The 15,221-nt window shown below is 38.3% G+C and overlaps 1 protein-coding gene across 1 annotated transcript; it reads right to left on the minus strand.

Annotated features, from left to right (window-relative positions):
• Positions 1 to 3,048: 3,048 nt before the first annotated feature.
• Positions 3,049 to 7,084, minus strand: ddx10 (DEAD (Asp-Glu-Ala-Asp) box polypeptide 10). Its single transcript, XM_055024144.1, has 2 exons — positions 5,672 to 7,084; positions 3,049 to 4,501 (listed from the first exon to the last, which is right to left on the minus strand). Exons 1-2 carry the CDS (start codon positions 7,019 to 7,021, stop codon positions 3,425 to 3,427), a joined length of 2,427 nt encoding a protein of 808 aa, XP_054880119.1. The 5' UTR covers positions 7,022 to 7,084; the 3' UTR covers positions 3,049 to 3,424.
• Positions 7,085 to 15,221: the final 8,137 nt, after the last annotated feature.

Raw genomic sequence — 15,221 nt, forward strand, 5'->3', positions numbered from 1 at the left:
GCATTTACTGATGTCTACAACCGTGAATACTTTTGCATCTGATCTAAGAGAATTCAACAATGTGTGTGGATCAGTCACATGTTTTGTGTCTGTGTACAGATAGGTCACAGTTATCTTGGCTGGGGTGACCTTGTTGAGTCTCGCTTCATAGTTCCTATCAGGCCCAGGAACTGTTTTGATCCAAAGTGTGACATGCAAATCATCAGGAGACTTTTGATCCTGTAGGGCAGAAATGGCTTTATGCCCTCTGCCAGAAGTGTTTGTGCAGTGTTGTGTGGGGTTTGTTGGGCACATCCAATGAATAAAAGTAATACAGTTCCCTGTGTCCCTGGACAACAAAGAAGTCCCCTTCATTTATTCCTGTAGCTGATCTTGACATTTTCACCACAAATATTTTACCCCAAGAATGTTTTCTCTACATGTTGTTCTACATGCACCCGTAGAGGTACAGGTTTGCTATTTATTAGGAGAGTTATTTCAGGTCTTATGCTGTCCATAGAAAGTAAATCCTGAAGATTTAACTGGACCTCTTCACTCCCCAACTTCTCTGATCTTAATCATGCTGACTGTCCTGTGTTTTTTTGTTTTCTTTTTCTTGGGCAATTTCTGGCTAAATGTCCTTCCTGCCCGCAACACCAGCACCCTGAGTAACTGTGCCTGTAGTTTCCTCTCCCCCGTCGCCCTTTTAAACCTCTAAGGTTCTGACCTCTGCCCCTAAAGCCTTCTCTTCCTCTCCTCTCCTGATAGAACATTTGTTCCTCACCCTGGAAAAAGGCTCCTGGAACCTTTTCCTTTTCTTTTGTAATTTCTTTCTCCCCACTATCTCCTTTTTGCGCTACTTCTAACCAAAATTGTACATCATCATACCCTTCCTCGTACAATTTTTATTTGAATTTTTTTTTTTTTTTTATTTTATCCTGATCTTTAATAACTTTCCAGTCGTTTGATTTTAGACTGTCTGTTGGCTTAGTTTTACTTATCCATTTCCCCATTTTTTTTGTAAAAATTTGGACCAGTTTTGCCGACTCCTAGGGAGTCCTAGAAACTGGAGATCTGATTCAGTAGGCCAGCAATTGAAAAGACCTGTTGTGGTAACTCTCACTTCAACTCTTTCGAGTGGAGAGTTCTTGCCTGTGCATCCACAAGAGGTTTGCTGCTCACAATCCTACTGTTTTACATGAGATAAAATACCAAGTGGTATTTATACCTCCAATCACGCTCACATACACATACTTTTTTTTGTTTCACGGATTTGAAGCGCCTGTTATCGCCGTCCGTTTAACCACGGGTATTCGTCGGGCCCCGTTCCCACAACAGGTGGGGTTCGTAAGATCTCAAACCACGTGAGGTTGCAAAACCCGAACCAGGTGAGGTTTGCAAGTCCTCGTCCCAGTAGGGTTTTACAAGACCTCCAGCGAGGTAAGGTTTACCAACCCTTATTTCTAGTTTATTTTATTTATTTTTTTTTTTTTGTCTTTCATTTTTAATTTTTATCTCTTACATACTGATACGGAACTTAAGCGCCTGTTTTCGCCGGACTCCGCAATCCGTTTAGCCTGCAGGTACTAGTTGAGCTACTGTTACTGCTCACAATAGTACAATTAGTAATTGGGCTGCTGTTACTGCCCAAAACAGTGCAGGTATTTTGTTGGGCTACTGTTACTACCCACAATAGTACAATTGTTATTTGAGTTGCTGTTATTACCCAGAACAGTGCTGGTATTAGTTATTTGAGCTGCTATTACCCAGAACATTTCTAGTATTAGTTGGGCTGCTATCATTGCCCACAATAGTACAATTGTTGGTTCCCCAGAACAGGACAAGGCCTCCAGCCTTGAAGCACCAGGCTCCGTTAGCCTATCCACGGATTTTGTGCATTACTTTTACCTGTTAGAGTCTAGAATTGACAGGGTTTTCACTTGTGCGCGCAACAACTTTCAGTCAAAGAAGAAGTCACTCTTCTCTCACACAGAAGAATGACTTACTCTCTAAAACGTCATTCGCCACTTTTTAAAGAAGAATCACTCACCCTCTCTTGTCTTTCCCTGGAGTGTCGTCAACCTTCAGATCCCAGCAGGCAGGCCGAGCCCAGTCCTTTAACAGGTTCTCTTGCCGTGCGCACGGTCTTACTGGGGTCCGCCACACCTGCCGGAATCTTTCCAGTATATGACATCCGGCTCGAAGGACCAAAAATGTTAGGGTTAACACCTGTTAAACATACATTAACAAAGACAGAAAAGACAAAAGAGTTAGATTCTTTTTTACTCGCGAGGAGAACGGACAGAGATGTGCTTCAGTTACAATCTCCTACCGCTCTGAAGCACATTTTGTCTGCTCCTCTATTTTATTGTTCCTAGGATCCCTAATCACAAGGACGCTGTAGCTCTAAAGGGAGGGGGCAAACAGCTACAGCGTCAAATGTTATTCACTAACTAACACACAATCATTCTGTACTAGATAATGTCCTTCCAGGCACAAAGATTAATAAAATATGTAGTGATCTTAACAATGATGGTTTTATTGGAGGCCAGCAACTCAACCGAAGCAGAGCTCTTCACCAAGAGGTAAACCTGCAGGAAGATTTTGTTTCTGCTCTCTGTCAGTGAGGCCTTCTGAGAAAGGAATCAGAGTAAATCAACAATACAAGAAACATTCTTAATTCTATAATGAGATTAACTTTAAGGAAAGCATCAATTAAAGATACATTATAAAGATCAATGAGAATAACAAATAATTGATTAATAATATCACAATTTCTCCAACACTAATCAAAAGAAGCAGTCTTTTGATCAATGGCAGCTATCCAGGCATAAACTGGAGCTCTGTTCCCTAAAGTTCTAGTTCATCATGTAAAACTAAACTTAAACAATCAAGGTATGAAATAATCTCTGCTACAGGCCAGAGTAACAAAGCTGACAACGTAGGTTGGTGTGACTTGAAACTTCTAATCTAAAAACAGGGACACTTCAGTAGTTTCTTGCCTAATGTCCAAAAACTACCAGCAGAGATGGGAAAATTACACTGAAGATATAATCACAAACTCAGTAGTTATGACTCGTATCTATATTTATTGATTTTAAACAACAAAACCAGGATTCAACAACCAGCAATAAAAATTAGCCAGGAATCAAGAATAAATGGAAAAACCAGGAATATTGTGACTTTATCACATGACACATATATGAGAAAAACATTTATAAACCAAATCTGTAGGTGACCTTTTTGTGAGTCGGGCATAAATCAGACAAACTTGAAAGCCTGATGATCTGTAGTTTGAACAGCTTAACCAAAGGTCTGACTAACAGAAATACAAACAGACATTGATCTGGCCCTTTTATTTGATATTTTCATACGATATTTAAGACCAGAACTGAATTCAGTCGGTGTGTTTTCAGTTTGAATTTCAGTCCCTGGTAGTCAGACTCTACTTTGGTTCACGCAGCAGATGTAAAACCAGCTCCTCATCTTCAGCCAGTGAAAGACCAGTGTCCAGGCCAATATGCTCATCATTCAGCTGCTTTCCTTTCTTTCTTGTCATTGCTAAAGGCTTGTCCTTGCAGCTGTGTTGTTTAGCATAATCCTCCTCCTCTTCTTCTGATGAGTGCAACTGATCAGGGTCTGGCAAGATGCTGGAGTCAAACTCACCCTCACTGTGACAGGCCAAGTATGCTAGATTTTCCTCATCAGACCTTCGTTGCCGCTTACTTGCCTCCCTCCTGGTCTCTTTGGCCTTGAGCCTCTTATTTCTGTGTACAGCTTGAACCTTGCGTCTGTACTCTTGCTTGTCAAACTCCTGGTCTTCATGTCTAAGCCTGTCTCTGGCCTTTGCCACATTGATGCCTAAAACATCGTCTTCCTCATCCTCAGCAGTTACCGTTTGCTGCACTGGGGGCCAAAGCTGCACAGCTTCTCCTTCTTCATTAAAAGTAATTTTGGTATTGATTTGGAAGTTTCTGTTTAAGAGCTTTTTGGTCTTTTTGAACTTTGTTTTCTTTCTGGTGTTATTTGGGCCTTGGGAAGTGTCCTCCACACACTCTGGCTCCGACAGCTCAAAGACATCCCTTCTTTTGACAGTCAGCAGTTCTAAGTCCCGAATATCATCTTCATCTTCACTAATGTCACCATGAAGTGCTTTTGAGGACTCATCCACATTTTCTTCTGTGTCGTGTTCAACAACTTCACAGGGCACCTTCATACTCAGCTGAACCTTAAAGCTCTGGAGTTCTTCCTCTTCATCAGATTCCTCCTCATCCTCATTCTCTGCTTTCTGTGCATGGGCTTTACTGAGGAAGCGCACCCTAGGGCAAACAGCAAGGCCCAGAGATAGAGCATACTGCCTAATCGGCAGCTCAAAGATGTCAAAGACTTGTTTGTTTTTCATTAGATAGACTGAGCGCAGATACGAAACAAAACATCTCTGGGCTCTTTCTTTCTGCTCCATCTCCTGAGCCAGGAAGGCCTCCAGCTTCTGCTGCACAGAGTGCACTTTTTCTGGATTCACCTGAAATCAACACACAGATTCTTTTGAGTTGTGGGTTTGGACACTCCTCTAATTTACAGCTTCAAGAACATTAGAAAAACAAAGTTGTTTTAATTTTAAGTAATTCTACTGAGTGAAAACAGTTTACAAATTATGAAAACAGATCCTGCAGTTTTAATGGATCCAAATAAAATTGTTTAATATTTTCTGTCAGGTTAAAACAGCTCTACTTAAAATCTAAGAACTTTTAGAATGGACAAATTAGAACAAAATTACCTCATATCAAACTCTGCTTCTTACACTTGTAAATGTTCAAAACCTCAGAGTGTCAGTGTTGTATTTGGTACCTAACCCAGCCTAGGTTTTTAAACCAGACTCAGTTACAGCCTACTACACTAGTGTGAAGAAAACATAAGTGACAAAAAAATTTGGTAAAATGGTATTTTAAAAAAATATTTTGTTTATATTTGGGCTCTTTTATAATGTCAATTTGTCAAATACATCTCAACATAAATTTGACAAAAATTCATGTGAAAATTAAACTACTCCCAGGGTTTGAATTAAATAATATATGCATAATATATATATATATATATATATATATATATATATATATATATATATATATATATATAAAAACACACACACATATATACATATATATATATGTATATATGTGTGTGTATATATATATATATATATATATAATATATATATATATATATATATACACACACACATATATACATATATATATATATATATATATATATATATATATATATATATATATATATATATATATATATATATACACACACACACATATATACATATATATATATGTATACAAGTCTTTTGAAATAAATGTTTAACCCTTTAAATAAAAAATACCCATAAACCCCCAACACATTGCAGAGAAACCCTTGCCATTAACAAGCTCCTCAGAGAATATGTAACCATTTAACTTATTGGAAATTATATTGTCTCATTCAACATGGTTTATTTCTAAGCATGGACTTGACTTAGGTCCTCACCCTCGATTACAACTTCAGCCATAAATGGTCAGTATGGCTGAAGTCATTTTCATGGAAATCTTTTACCCAATTCATCTTGGTATGAGCAAAATATAATGTTGAATGTAAACTGTGAGTCAGACTTTGTCTGGAGTGTGGATGCAGGGTGTCTCACTTGGATCTGATTGATGGGAACCTTCTTCTCCTGAAGCTGGGCCAGCATGGCTTTCTCTTCAGAGGGGAGCAAGAGCAGCAGAGCTTCTCCACCCTCCTTGTACCTAGCAGTGCGGCCTACCCTGTGGATGTAGGTGTCTGCGTCCTCTGGACAGTCAAACTGCAGCACCCAATGGACAGCAGGGAAGTCCAGGCCTCTCGCAGCAATATCAGTGGCAAACAGGACAGCACTCTGCTTCTTGACAAAATTGTTGTAGACTTCCACCCTCTTTATTTGCTGCTGCTTCCCATGCAGCGCCAGGATGGGAATCCCAGGTCTTAGACGACAGAAGGCACGAAACAGATACTGAACCTCTTTGCAGCAGGCAAAGAACACAATAATCTTCTTCTTCAGGTGGCTTCTAACAAAGGAATAGAGCATGTTCACTTTGTGGTGCAACTCACACACCACGTAGCTCTGCTCCAAGGTGGCCGGTGTGCTGAACTTGGCTTTCTCATGAACCCACACAAACTCTGGATCCTTGAGACTCAGACGGGCCAGATCTTTCACACTCCTGGTCTGTGTGGCGGAAAACAGCAGGGTCTGTCGTGACTTGGGTAGGTTATCCACTATGGCATTGAGCGTGTCTGCAAAGCCCATGTCTAGGATGCGGTCCGCCTCGTCGAGGACAAGCATGTGCAAGCTGCTAGCATAGAAGGAGGCTGTCTCGTCCATGTGTTGCAGCAGCCGCCCCGGGGTGCATATCACTATGTTGGTGCGGGATATCCGCTCTGACTCGCTCTTAAGGTCCTTACCCCCGATGACGAGCCCTGCGGAAAAGTCATGATTTTTGCCTACTTTGCGGAGAACTTCGAAGGTTTGATAGGCGAGTTCTCTGGTTGGTGATATGATGAGGACACCGAGACCGTCCATTGAGCTCCACTGCTGACGATACAGACACTCAAGCACCGGAACGAGGAAGGCTAAAGTTTTTCCGGAACCAGTCTTCGCAGCACCAAGGACATCCCTGCCACGCAGAGCGGGGCCGATCGTCTGTTTCTGGATTTCTGTGGGCTGACGATACTGAGCCTCCTGGAGACCCAGCAGGGTCTTCTTCGAGATCGGAAAGTCCGAAAACTTACAAACATCCGTCGTGTTGATGTCACCATATCTGCTCACCAGACTTTTGATGTACTCCCTCTCTAGTTGCCATTCGGGTTTTCTCCTCTGCGTTCTCCTTTGTTTCAAACGGTCTCTCCCCTTCATGTACTTGTTCTTCCACTTCTCGAAGCATTTTACTGGATCCGCGCTCCCTCTTCTGTGAGCGGCTTTTGGTTTCTTTCTACTGGGATTCTGTTTCTTTTCTTTCATCGTTCAAAGTAAGCACGAAGTCACTCCCGCTAGACTCCACACTCCCAGCGTGGTGAACATGGATTCCTGTCGCGTACTGCATGACGTAATTATCTCGCGACGTAGCAAAAAAAAAAAAAATTTCTTCTTCTTCTTTAGATTTTAACGGCAGCTTGCATCCATTACTGTTGCACTACTGCCATCTATTGGATCATAATATCTAAACCTCTAATTCTCACAATGATCCCAGTATTTTTTTTAAAACGAAATATTTTCTTTTTCCCCTCAATACTATTTAACTGATCAACCACATTCTCAAATTTCAATTTCCTAAGAGAAATTACAAGGAAGAGTGCCATTGGTTAAAATAGCCAAATATATACCAACAGAAATGAAGTCCTATAAAAAAAAAGTTTTGTAACCATTAAAAGGCAGATTTCTGGTATTTTGTGAGATCAATAGATCTTGGAAGATCTATTGTAACTGTAGAATTTGTCACATGAATGCAAATGTGCGAAAAAGAAATCTCTTCCCAGAATGGTTGGCAAGATGGAGCTGTGACAAATAAAAGTCCTGCGTGTCTTTATATATTTCACAAGTTTTCCACTTTTAATTCCCTAAAAGGAACAGAGGAGCTGGACCACTGGGCTGACTAGATGGATGGATGGGAAGAGGGACACACATTTCCACATGCACATTGATGGCAATGACAGCAGCGTCCTGTGTGGCTGGGGCAACTTCGTGCCACCAGTGTGGTTGTAGTCTGATTTTGTTGTGAAACTGAAAAATCTCGCTGCATGGAGAGCACAACCTGCCGTACTTAAAAGGACATGAAATAATAAATCAGTTCATAAATAAATACAAATGACAAAAAAAATAGAAAAGATTCAGACATCCAGCTGCATAAGAGGTGAGTCTGGCAGTTCTGATCAGCTCTGATATGGGTCATAACTGTCATAATGGCAGCAATTCATTTCATTCACATACAGAACAAATTCAAGAGACTGAAATATAAGATAAATAAAGTTTATTTTTGAACAGATCAATGAGTGAAGTGTGTGATTCACTCAATCAGAGTGATTGAATCAATCAATGGATCGGGATCATTGGCACTCAGAGGGAAGGAAAAATGAGAAATAAGATGACTGTTACTTTAACTAGTTACTCTGGTTATCCTTAAAGTAACTAAGACTCGAGAGATGATGACTGGATAAGGCCTACTGATTGGGTTAATGTTAATCTGTCAGGCAGGAGAGGTTAGGTCACTGGAGTTTGGGTTGCTTGTGAGGGACAAGGGGACCGGACCAGGCACAGATGATCAGAGGACAGGCAAAAGTTGCTGAACTCTGCCGAAGAAAGTAACATTGGAGGGTGGACAAGAAACAGAGCAGATTGTGGAAAGAGGAGCAGATTTTTCCCAGTCATGGATTGAAAAACGCAGAGAATCTTGAAAAGTTCTTTGGTTGTGGAAATGAAAGACTCAGGCAACACAATAGATAACTTCCAAGGCGCCACGAAAGGAAACCTGAAAGGAGGTCAAAGGTAAGTTCAGATTGAAAAAACAATGGAAAAAAAAAACTCAGGGGGTCACAGAATAACACAACAAGCAAAACACTCAGGCGCTGGAGAACTGGCCACCTACTCCTTTTATGCTTGAATTGATGAAGCAAATTCCTTGCCAGTGAGAGGGAACTGCCCTCCAAACAGACAGCAGCCTATTAGCACTCCCTGGTAGAAGAACAGCAGAACAACCCCCAGAAGGCGGCTCTACTTTTCTGTTTGGATCTCAGATGATCTCTTTGTGTTTTATCTGTATGGATGGTGTTTAGATATGATATGTTAGAACTATTAAGGGTCTTGAAACTTGCAGAAAATGTTCACACCAACCCTGTAGCTGTCACGATGTATTTGTGATGGACCTACATGCAGCAGGCTTTGAGACGTTGACTGGATTTGAAAATTTAATAATAAAAACGCCTCTGGTGTGGCAATGACGAGTGTGAATAAATGTTTTATTTGCTCATATAGTGGTCTTTCATGTATCACATACATGTAATTGTATCACAGTCGAGATGTTTTCGGTGCAGCAGCAGAGGGGTGAACAAGATGTGTTTGCTGAAGTTTCCCAGACTGTTCGTCTGGGAACTTGCTGTTTTTCCCGTGGCCTTCCCCACACGAAGATAGTGTTTAGTTTTTGCATCCCGTAGACATGATAGTGAATGAGCGTATGAGGTTGAACTGTTCCGTCTGTTTGTTTTTCTTTGTTTGGTCCTTGAAGATTAAATCTCTGCCTCTGTTAGCTGAGACAGAGGTGAATAAAGCAACTATGTAACTCTGAGTTTGTTTGAGCAGATTTTGATTTTCATCCAGTGTAGTGTATTCTTGCTCTCAATTTGAGTTTTGGTCTTCTAATTTAAGGGAACTAAACCTTTAGAGAATCCCAAAGACTTTTATTGGAAATAAAGGCCCCTATGAATGGGACTAAGAGGCAGAGCAACCACAACGCTGATTTGTTGGAGTCTGTGAAGACGTTTGCAGTCTAAAGAGGGTGAATTGTTTGACTATATGATAATAAAATATTGAAAAAAAATAGAGTGTGCTTGGTGTGAATGAAGGTGGAATGACTTTAAATGGTGTAATTTTTCTCTGCAAAGTGAATTAGAAGCAGAGAGAAATAAGTACAGAATAAAATCTTGAACATAAATCTTAGGTGGTTAAATTATAAACCTTAAATATCTTTAAACATTTTCTTTTGTGTGTATTTGAATAAACAAATGATGTCACATCTTAAAGGGATCAGGGAAAAGCCTCAGGTTCCTCTGACAAACCGTTCCACAAACAAGAGTTATAATGATGGATAGATAATAAATGACTATATGATCATGCAAGAGGATAACATAAGATTCATACATAGATTTGTATAGAAAAACAAGAAAATCGACAAGACAAGCCCCAATCGATTTCTGTTTGCTTCTCTTCCCCTCTATCCGAGCCTCGCTGCAGTGCGTCTGACCTCTGACCTTGACTCCTCAAACCTGTCCTCCCATGGACCAGATTATGTCTCTCCTACAAAACCAGACAATGAAAGTGATGGAGAGAATCCAGAGAATCAAGAAGACAAAGAAGATCTCCATCACCTCCAGGCACTGGAGAGTCTGATGACCTAATTTTTTTGCCAGAAAACTGATGGAACATTCAGGGGACAACTGTCAGACTCCTGTTGGACATTTGGACAGTGACAGCATGGAGAAGGAAAAGATAAATGTGTTTCAGAGCTGTGAGAGAAGAAGAGTTGAACTGTTTGATGAGTGTTTCATCTGTGGACAAAATGGACATTGACTCAGGGATGATCTGGACAACCCAAAGATCCAACACCAGAACCAGTTGGACTGACAGGGAGACAGAGGAAAGAGACGGGGAAGGATTTTGCTGTAGTGACGCCGACACAGAGAGGAGGAAATGAGCAGAAAAGAGACGTTCAAGATAAGTGACACACACACACACAGCTGTGACACACACACACACACACACACACACACACACACACACACACACACACACACACACACACACACACACACACACACACACACACACACACACACAGCCACTGCAACAAAAACTGCTTGCTACTAACCCTGTTGACATTTAGAAATTCTTTAGTGCAAAATGAATGACTTCAATTGAGTTTTGTGCTCCTGTTTTCTCTGTCCTGTACAGCAGGACCAATATTAACAATCCTTCAGGGGCCCGGGAGCCATAGATTGAGAAACCGTGGAGGGAAACTGCAATCACTGAAGTTCTGCAACGAACTAATAAAACTACGCCATTGAACTATCATGAGTAAATGTTAAAAGAACATTTTAAGAAAACTGTGGTTTTGAAATAAAAGTTTTAGAATGAATAAAAATTAAAAGCTGAACTGTTGTAGACACAGACAGTAAATATAATGTTATCAATGAGAATTAAAAAGTAGCCTTATTTAAAATTCCAGTGTCCCTTGACTCCAAACATTTTTAAAGATTTTTTTTATTCTTCTTTTCTTTCCTTCTTTTCCTTCAATATATATATATATATATATATATATATATATATATATATATATATATATATATATATATTATATATATATATATATATATATATATATATTTTTTTTTTTTTTTTTTTGTTAAGAATTAAATCCTTGATACTGCAGTGTTTATAATATTTGGTTATATCATATAATATTTGGTTGCATTTAATTTGAACAGAAGGACATTTTCTATAAAATACAGCTGTGATCAATATTAATTTAGAGAGGTTAAAAGATCTTTTGTTGTCCTGGAACTATTAGTTATAACAAAAATATTTTTTTTAATCAATGAAGCACAATCAATGAAATTAGTTGCTGGAATTCTAATTTATGTTGAGATCTGTTCTGTATGTGGACATATAGCTAAACCTTAAAACAACTCTAATTCAACTCATTAGAGTTGAATTCAAACATTAATATATGTTGATAAGTGGAAATTTCAACTATTTGAAGCTTCAGTAAATTTGGTCATTTCAATTTAAGACAATTTAAGCAAAATGACGACCGACTCTAAATGTTTGACTGTGATGAAACTTTGACTGACTTCAAATTCTGATGGCAACGTTTGTTTGAGTCTATTTCAAGTTAGAGTGAATGTTTGTTTGTATGTTTTATGTTACGAAACATTCTTTACTAGATTATAATAATTAGTAATTGATTGATTGAGAAATTCAAGTTGTAAAAGGAATTTTTGGCATAAAATGATTTGAAATCTTAGTTTATTTTTGAGATGGTGATTTGAATGCGGATGTGAATAAGTCTCCTGTTTTTTCTATTTCTAGCAAAGAAGAGTTGCTTGCTGACAGTGGTTCACTTGACAAAATGCTTGAAGTTAGAGCATTATAGATAATGCAGCTGTCAACATAATTTTCCTTCAAATCCAAAAGCAAAGCAATTTATTTATTTAATTAGATCTACATCATATTTGTTTTTTAGCCCAAAATCATCAAGAACTTTAGATAGAGAAGGGGTGTCAAAGTATTATTGGCCCGCAGCAAATTCTGAAAATATAATTGAATATGGCCCGCACAAAAAGCTTGAGCTCAACTCTGTTGCACTTCTGAGTTTCAACAGGAGATGGAGTCAGCCACAGAAACTGAATTAAATTCATATTCATGCTGAGCTGGACAGGCTTGTCTCAGGATAAGAACTGATAAAGTCATGAAGAGTAAAAAAACATTACATTTAATAATACATTCTGGTGCACACTATTTTATGTTTCATGTTAAAATATTAACAGTGTTTGTCTTGAGTAATCAAAAAAGAGATAATTTACTTAATATAACAATTACATAGCGATAACTACTAATAAATCAAACAGTTAAAATATAACATTGATATTTGTTTACTAATGTAATCTTTCTTGTCACTCTTGTAACAAGCAGCATTCTACTAATAATTGTTTCTTGACAAATTCTTTATCTAAAATAACCAAATCATCCTGAAATAAATATTAAGAGTTCCAGAGAGAGGAAGAAAAGGAAAGACAAGATCATAGCAGGGATCACACAAGATCATTCATCTTGTTCCAATTTGTATTGTCTATTTTTACTCTGATTACTTGGATTTTTTGTCCTCCAATAATGTTGAAGATGATGTGTAATGTTTTCTTTTGTTTTAAGTAATGTAATTATTGATATTTTTAGTCTAGTATCCTAGCTTAGATTTCCTATACTGCTTTGCAAATTATAGAAATATTTATGTTTCACAAAAAAACAGATGCTTGTCCTTTCTGCATGTTCGACATATGCCTTTCATTTAACATTTTGTTTCATCTGGTAATATGTTACGTTTTTCCTTTATTTCCATTGTTATGAATTGTTATGAATTTAGATTGAGTTGTGCGATTGGATATAAGTTTCTCTTCTCAATTTCAAGACCCAGAACTGTTCTTCGTGAATTCTCCTGCGTCTTTCTAAAACACATGCTCAAAATATTAAGATTGCTTAGATCTTTATGTCTAAGCATCAACAATGAGAGCAGGTCTGTTTCCGTCTCTAGAAAAACCCGCATTGAAACAGCATAGAAATGAGAGCTGTAGTTTTGATGGTTTGAAATATAAACCAACTCTTTCCAAGCACTGTTCAGGTAGAACCACTCAATCAGGTTTATTCATGCATTTTGCACAATTATGAGACAATCAATAATCAAGCCCGTCTGGATGTGAGTCTAACCCAGCTGACGAAGCTCTGCCAGCTTACAACATGGAAGTTTCTATACAATGATTAGCAGTATATGAAATCTAAACTAGGATAGTCTTTCCTTTTCTTCCTCGCTCTGGAACTCTTTTAATAATTATTTCAATCTTCACTCCCCACTTCCACCACTTGCCAGTGGACCAGCATATCTTATGATATGACTTACAGATGTGACCTTATTGTAATTATTCCATGACAATCCCCTTTTGATAATAAATACATATGGAAATATTTATTATTGATCAACATAATGCTTGCATCTCTGTTGGGCTTCCCATGTTGGAAAATGATCAATGATCAGTGTCATTCTTTTCAAATCAAGAGACACAATGCAGCTTGTTCTTCTACAGGGTGCCGGTGAAGTTGCTTCAGGAGAGGAAAGTGGTTTACCAAACTTGATTTGGACTTTTCCTGCGCTTGTAGAAGTGCCAACTAAAGCATTTTCGCCTGTAGCTTCAGTTAATCTGTTCTGTAGTGGTTTCAAGCATCGATGATGGTTACTGTAACAATGTGCCACTAGATTTACATGCACGATCTTTGGAATCTAAAGCCGAACTCCAGAAAGGCTGATAATATATATCAAGAATACTCAGTGTTTACACTGAATATATTCAATCCTTTTTTTTTTGATAAAAGTATTTTTTTTATTATTATGATAGCGCCGTAAAGCTAGTGTTCACCATTGCAGACCTGCCATAGCTGTAAATATGAGCTACCGCTACCTGCTTAATCCCAGGCTTCTTTACAGAAATATTCACCTGTAACTTCTTCTCCTTTCTGCGTGTAGTGGATGCTTAAAATGTTTTCTGATTTTGTTTTCCTATCATGATTCAGCCATTGTTGAATCATATTATTCAACAATGGCTGGCTTGAAAACCATTGTATGAGTTTTGGAGTGGATGGAAAACTGCTTTGTGAGGAATCGAAATTAATTGAAGAGTGAAAGAGGGTGAATGGACCTCAGAGTGAACCAGGACATTAAACTAATTGCGATCAAGTATGACAGGTAGTGAATAGTGAACCTATTCATTTGTTGGCATTCAACCAGTGGAAAAATGTTCTGCAATCCCATTTTATCACACTGTGGTGCATTTTTGACTTATTTCACTGTGATAAAGCTTTTTTTGGTCTGAGACAGTTTTATATTCATGAAACACTGGAATTGTTTAAACCACAAAAATAAACTGCTTCTCGGTACTTCTATGCTTCTATTTGTGGTTTGAACATGTTCAAGTGTTTCTTGAACATAAAACTATCTAAGACGAAAAAAGCTTTCTCTCAGTGAAATAAGTCAAAAATGCACCAATGTGTAATTTTCAGCAAAATCTTGAAATTTCAGCTTTATAATCTTTGGAACAGTATAGAAGTACTGAGAAGCAGTATATTTTAATGTTTTGAAAAAATTCCAGTGTTTCTTCAACATAAAACTTTCTAAGACGGAAAAAGCTTGTTTGTCCTCTCATGAAACACAAGATTTAGACATGGTTACAGTTTCAAACAATCAGAAATCCTACTTCTCAGGATTTCTGAGCTTTTCCACAGCAGATAAGATTGAACATAGAACTTCAAATTCATAGATTCTCCATTTTTCATTTCTTTTGCTAAGATAAAGCTTTTTTAGCCTCTCAGCTGCAGCTCTCATGAAACAAGATTCAGACTAGGTTCCAGTTTCAAACAACCAGAACTACTGCTTCTCAGCATTTCAATGCTGTTCCAAGCTAATAAGCCTGAAAATTGAAAGTGGAGCAGCATTTGTGAGTTGCGTATTCATATTCTCCATTTTTAACTTCTTTTGCTGGGACAAAGCTTTTTTGGCCTCTTAACTGCAGCTCTCATGAAACACAAGATTTAGTCTTGGTTCTAGTTTCAAACCACCAGAACTTTTGTCTTTCAGCATTATGAGCCGTTTCACAGCAAAAAAGATTGAACATATGATGCAGGGCTGCAA

This window comes from Poeciliopsis prolifica, unplaced genomic scaffold (assembly GCF_027474105.1).
Source record: "Poeciliopsis prolifica strain line A6 unplaced genomic scaffold, Auburn_PproV2 SCAFFOLD115, whole genome shotgun sequence".
NCBI classification, from domain to species: domain Eukaryota; kingdom Metazoa; phylum Chordata; class Actinopteri; order Cyprinodontiformes; family Poeciliidae; genus Poeciliopsis; species Poeciliopsis prolifica.

Excerpts from the sequence above, each read along its gene's own strand:
- ddx10 (XM_055024144.1), bottom strand. The coding sequence starts at position 7,021 with ATGAAAGAAAAGAAACAGAATCCCAGTAGAAAGAAACCAAAAGCCGCT. Across the intron at positions 4,502-5,671 it reads TTCCCATCAATCAGATCCAA|GTGAATCCAGAAAAAGTGCA; the intron begins GTGAGACACCCT and ends TGTTGATTTCAG.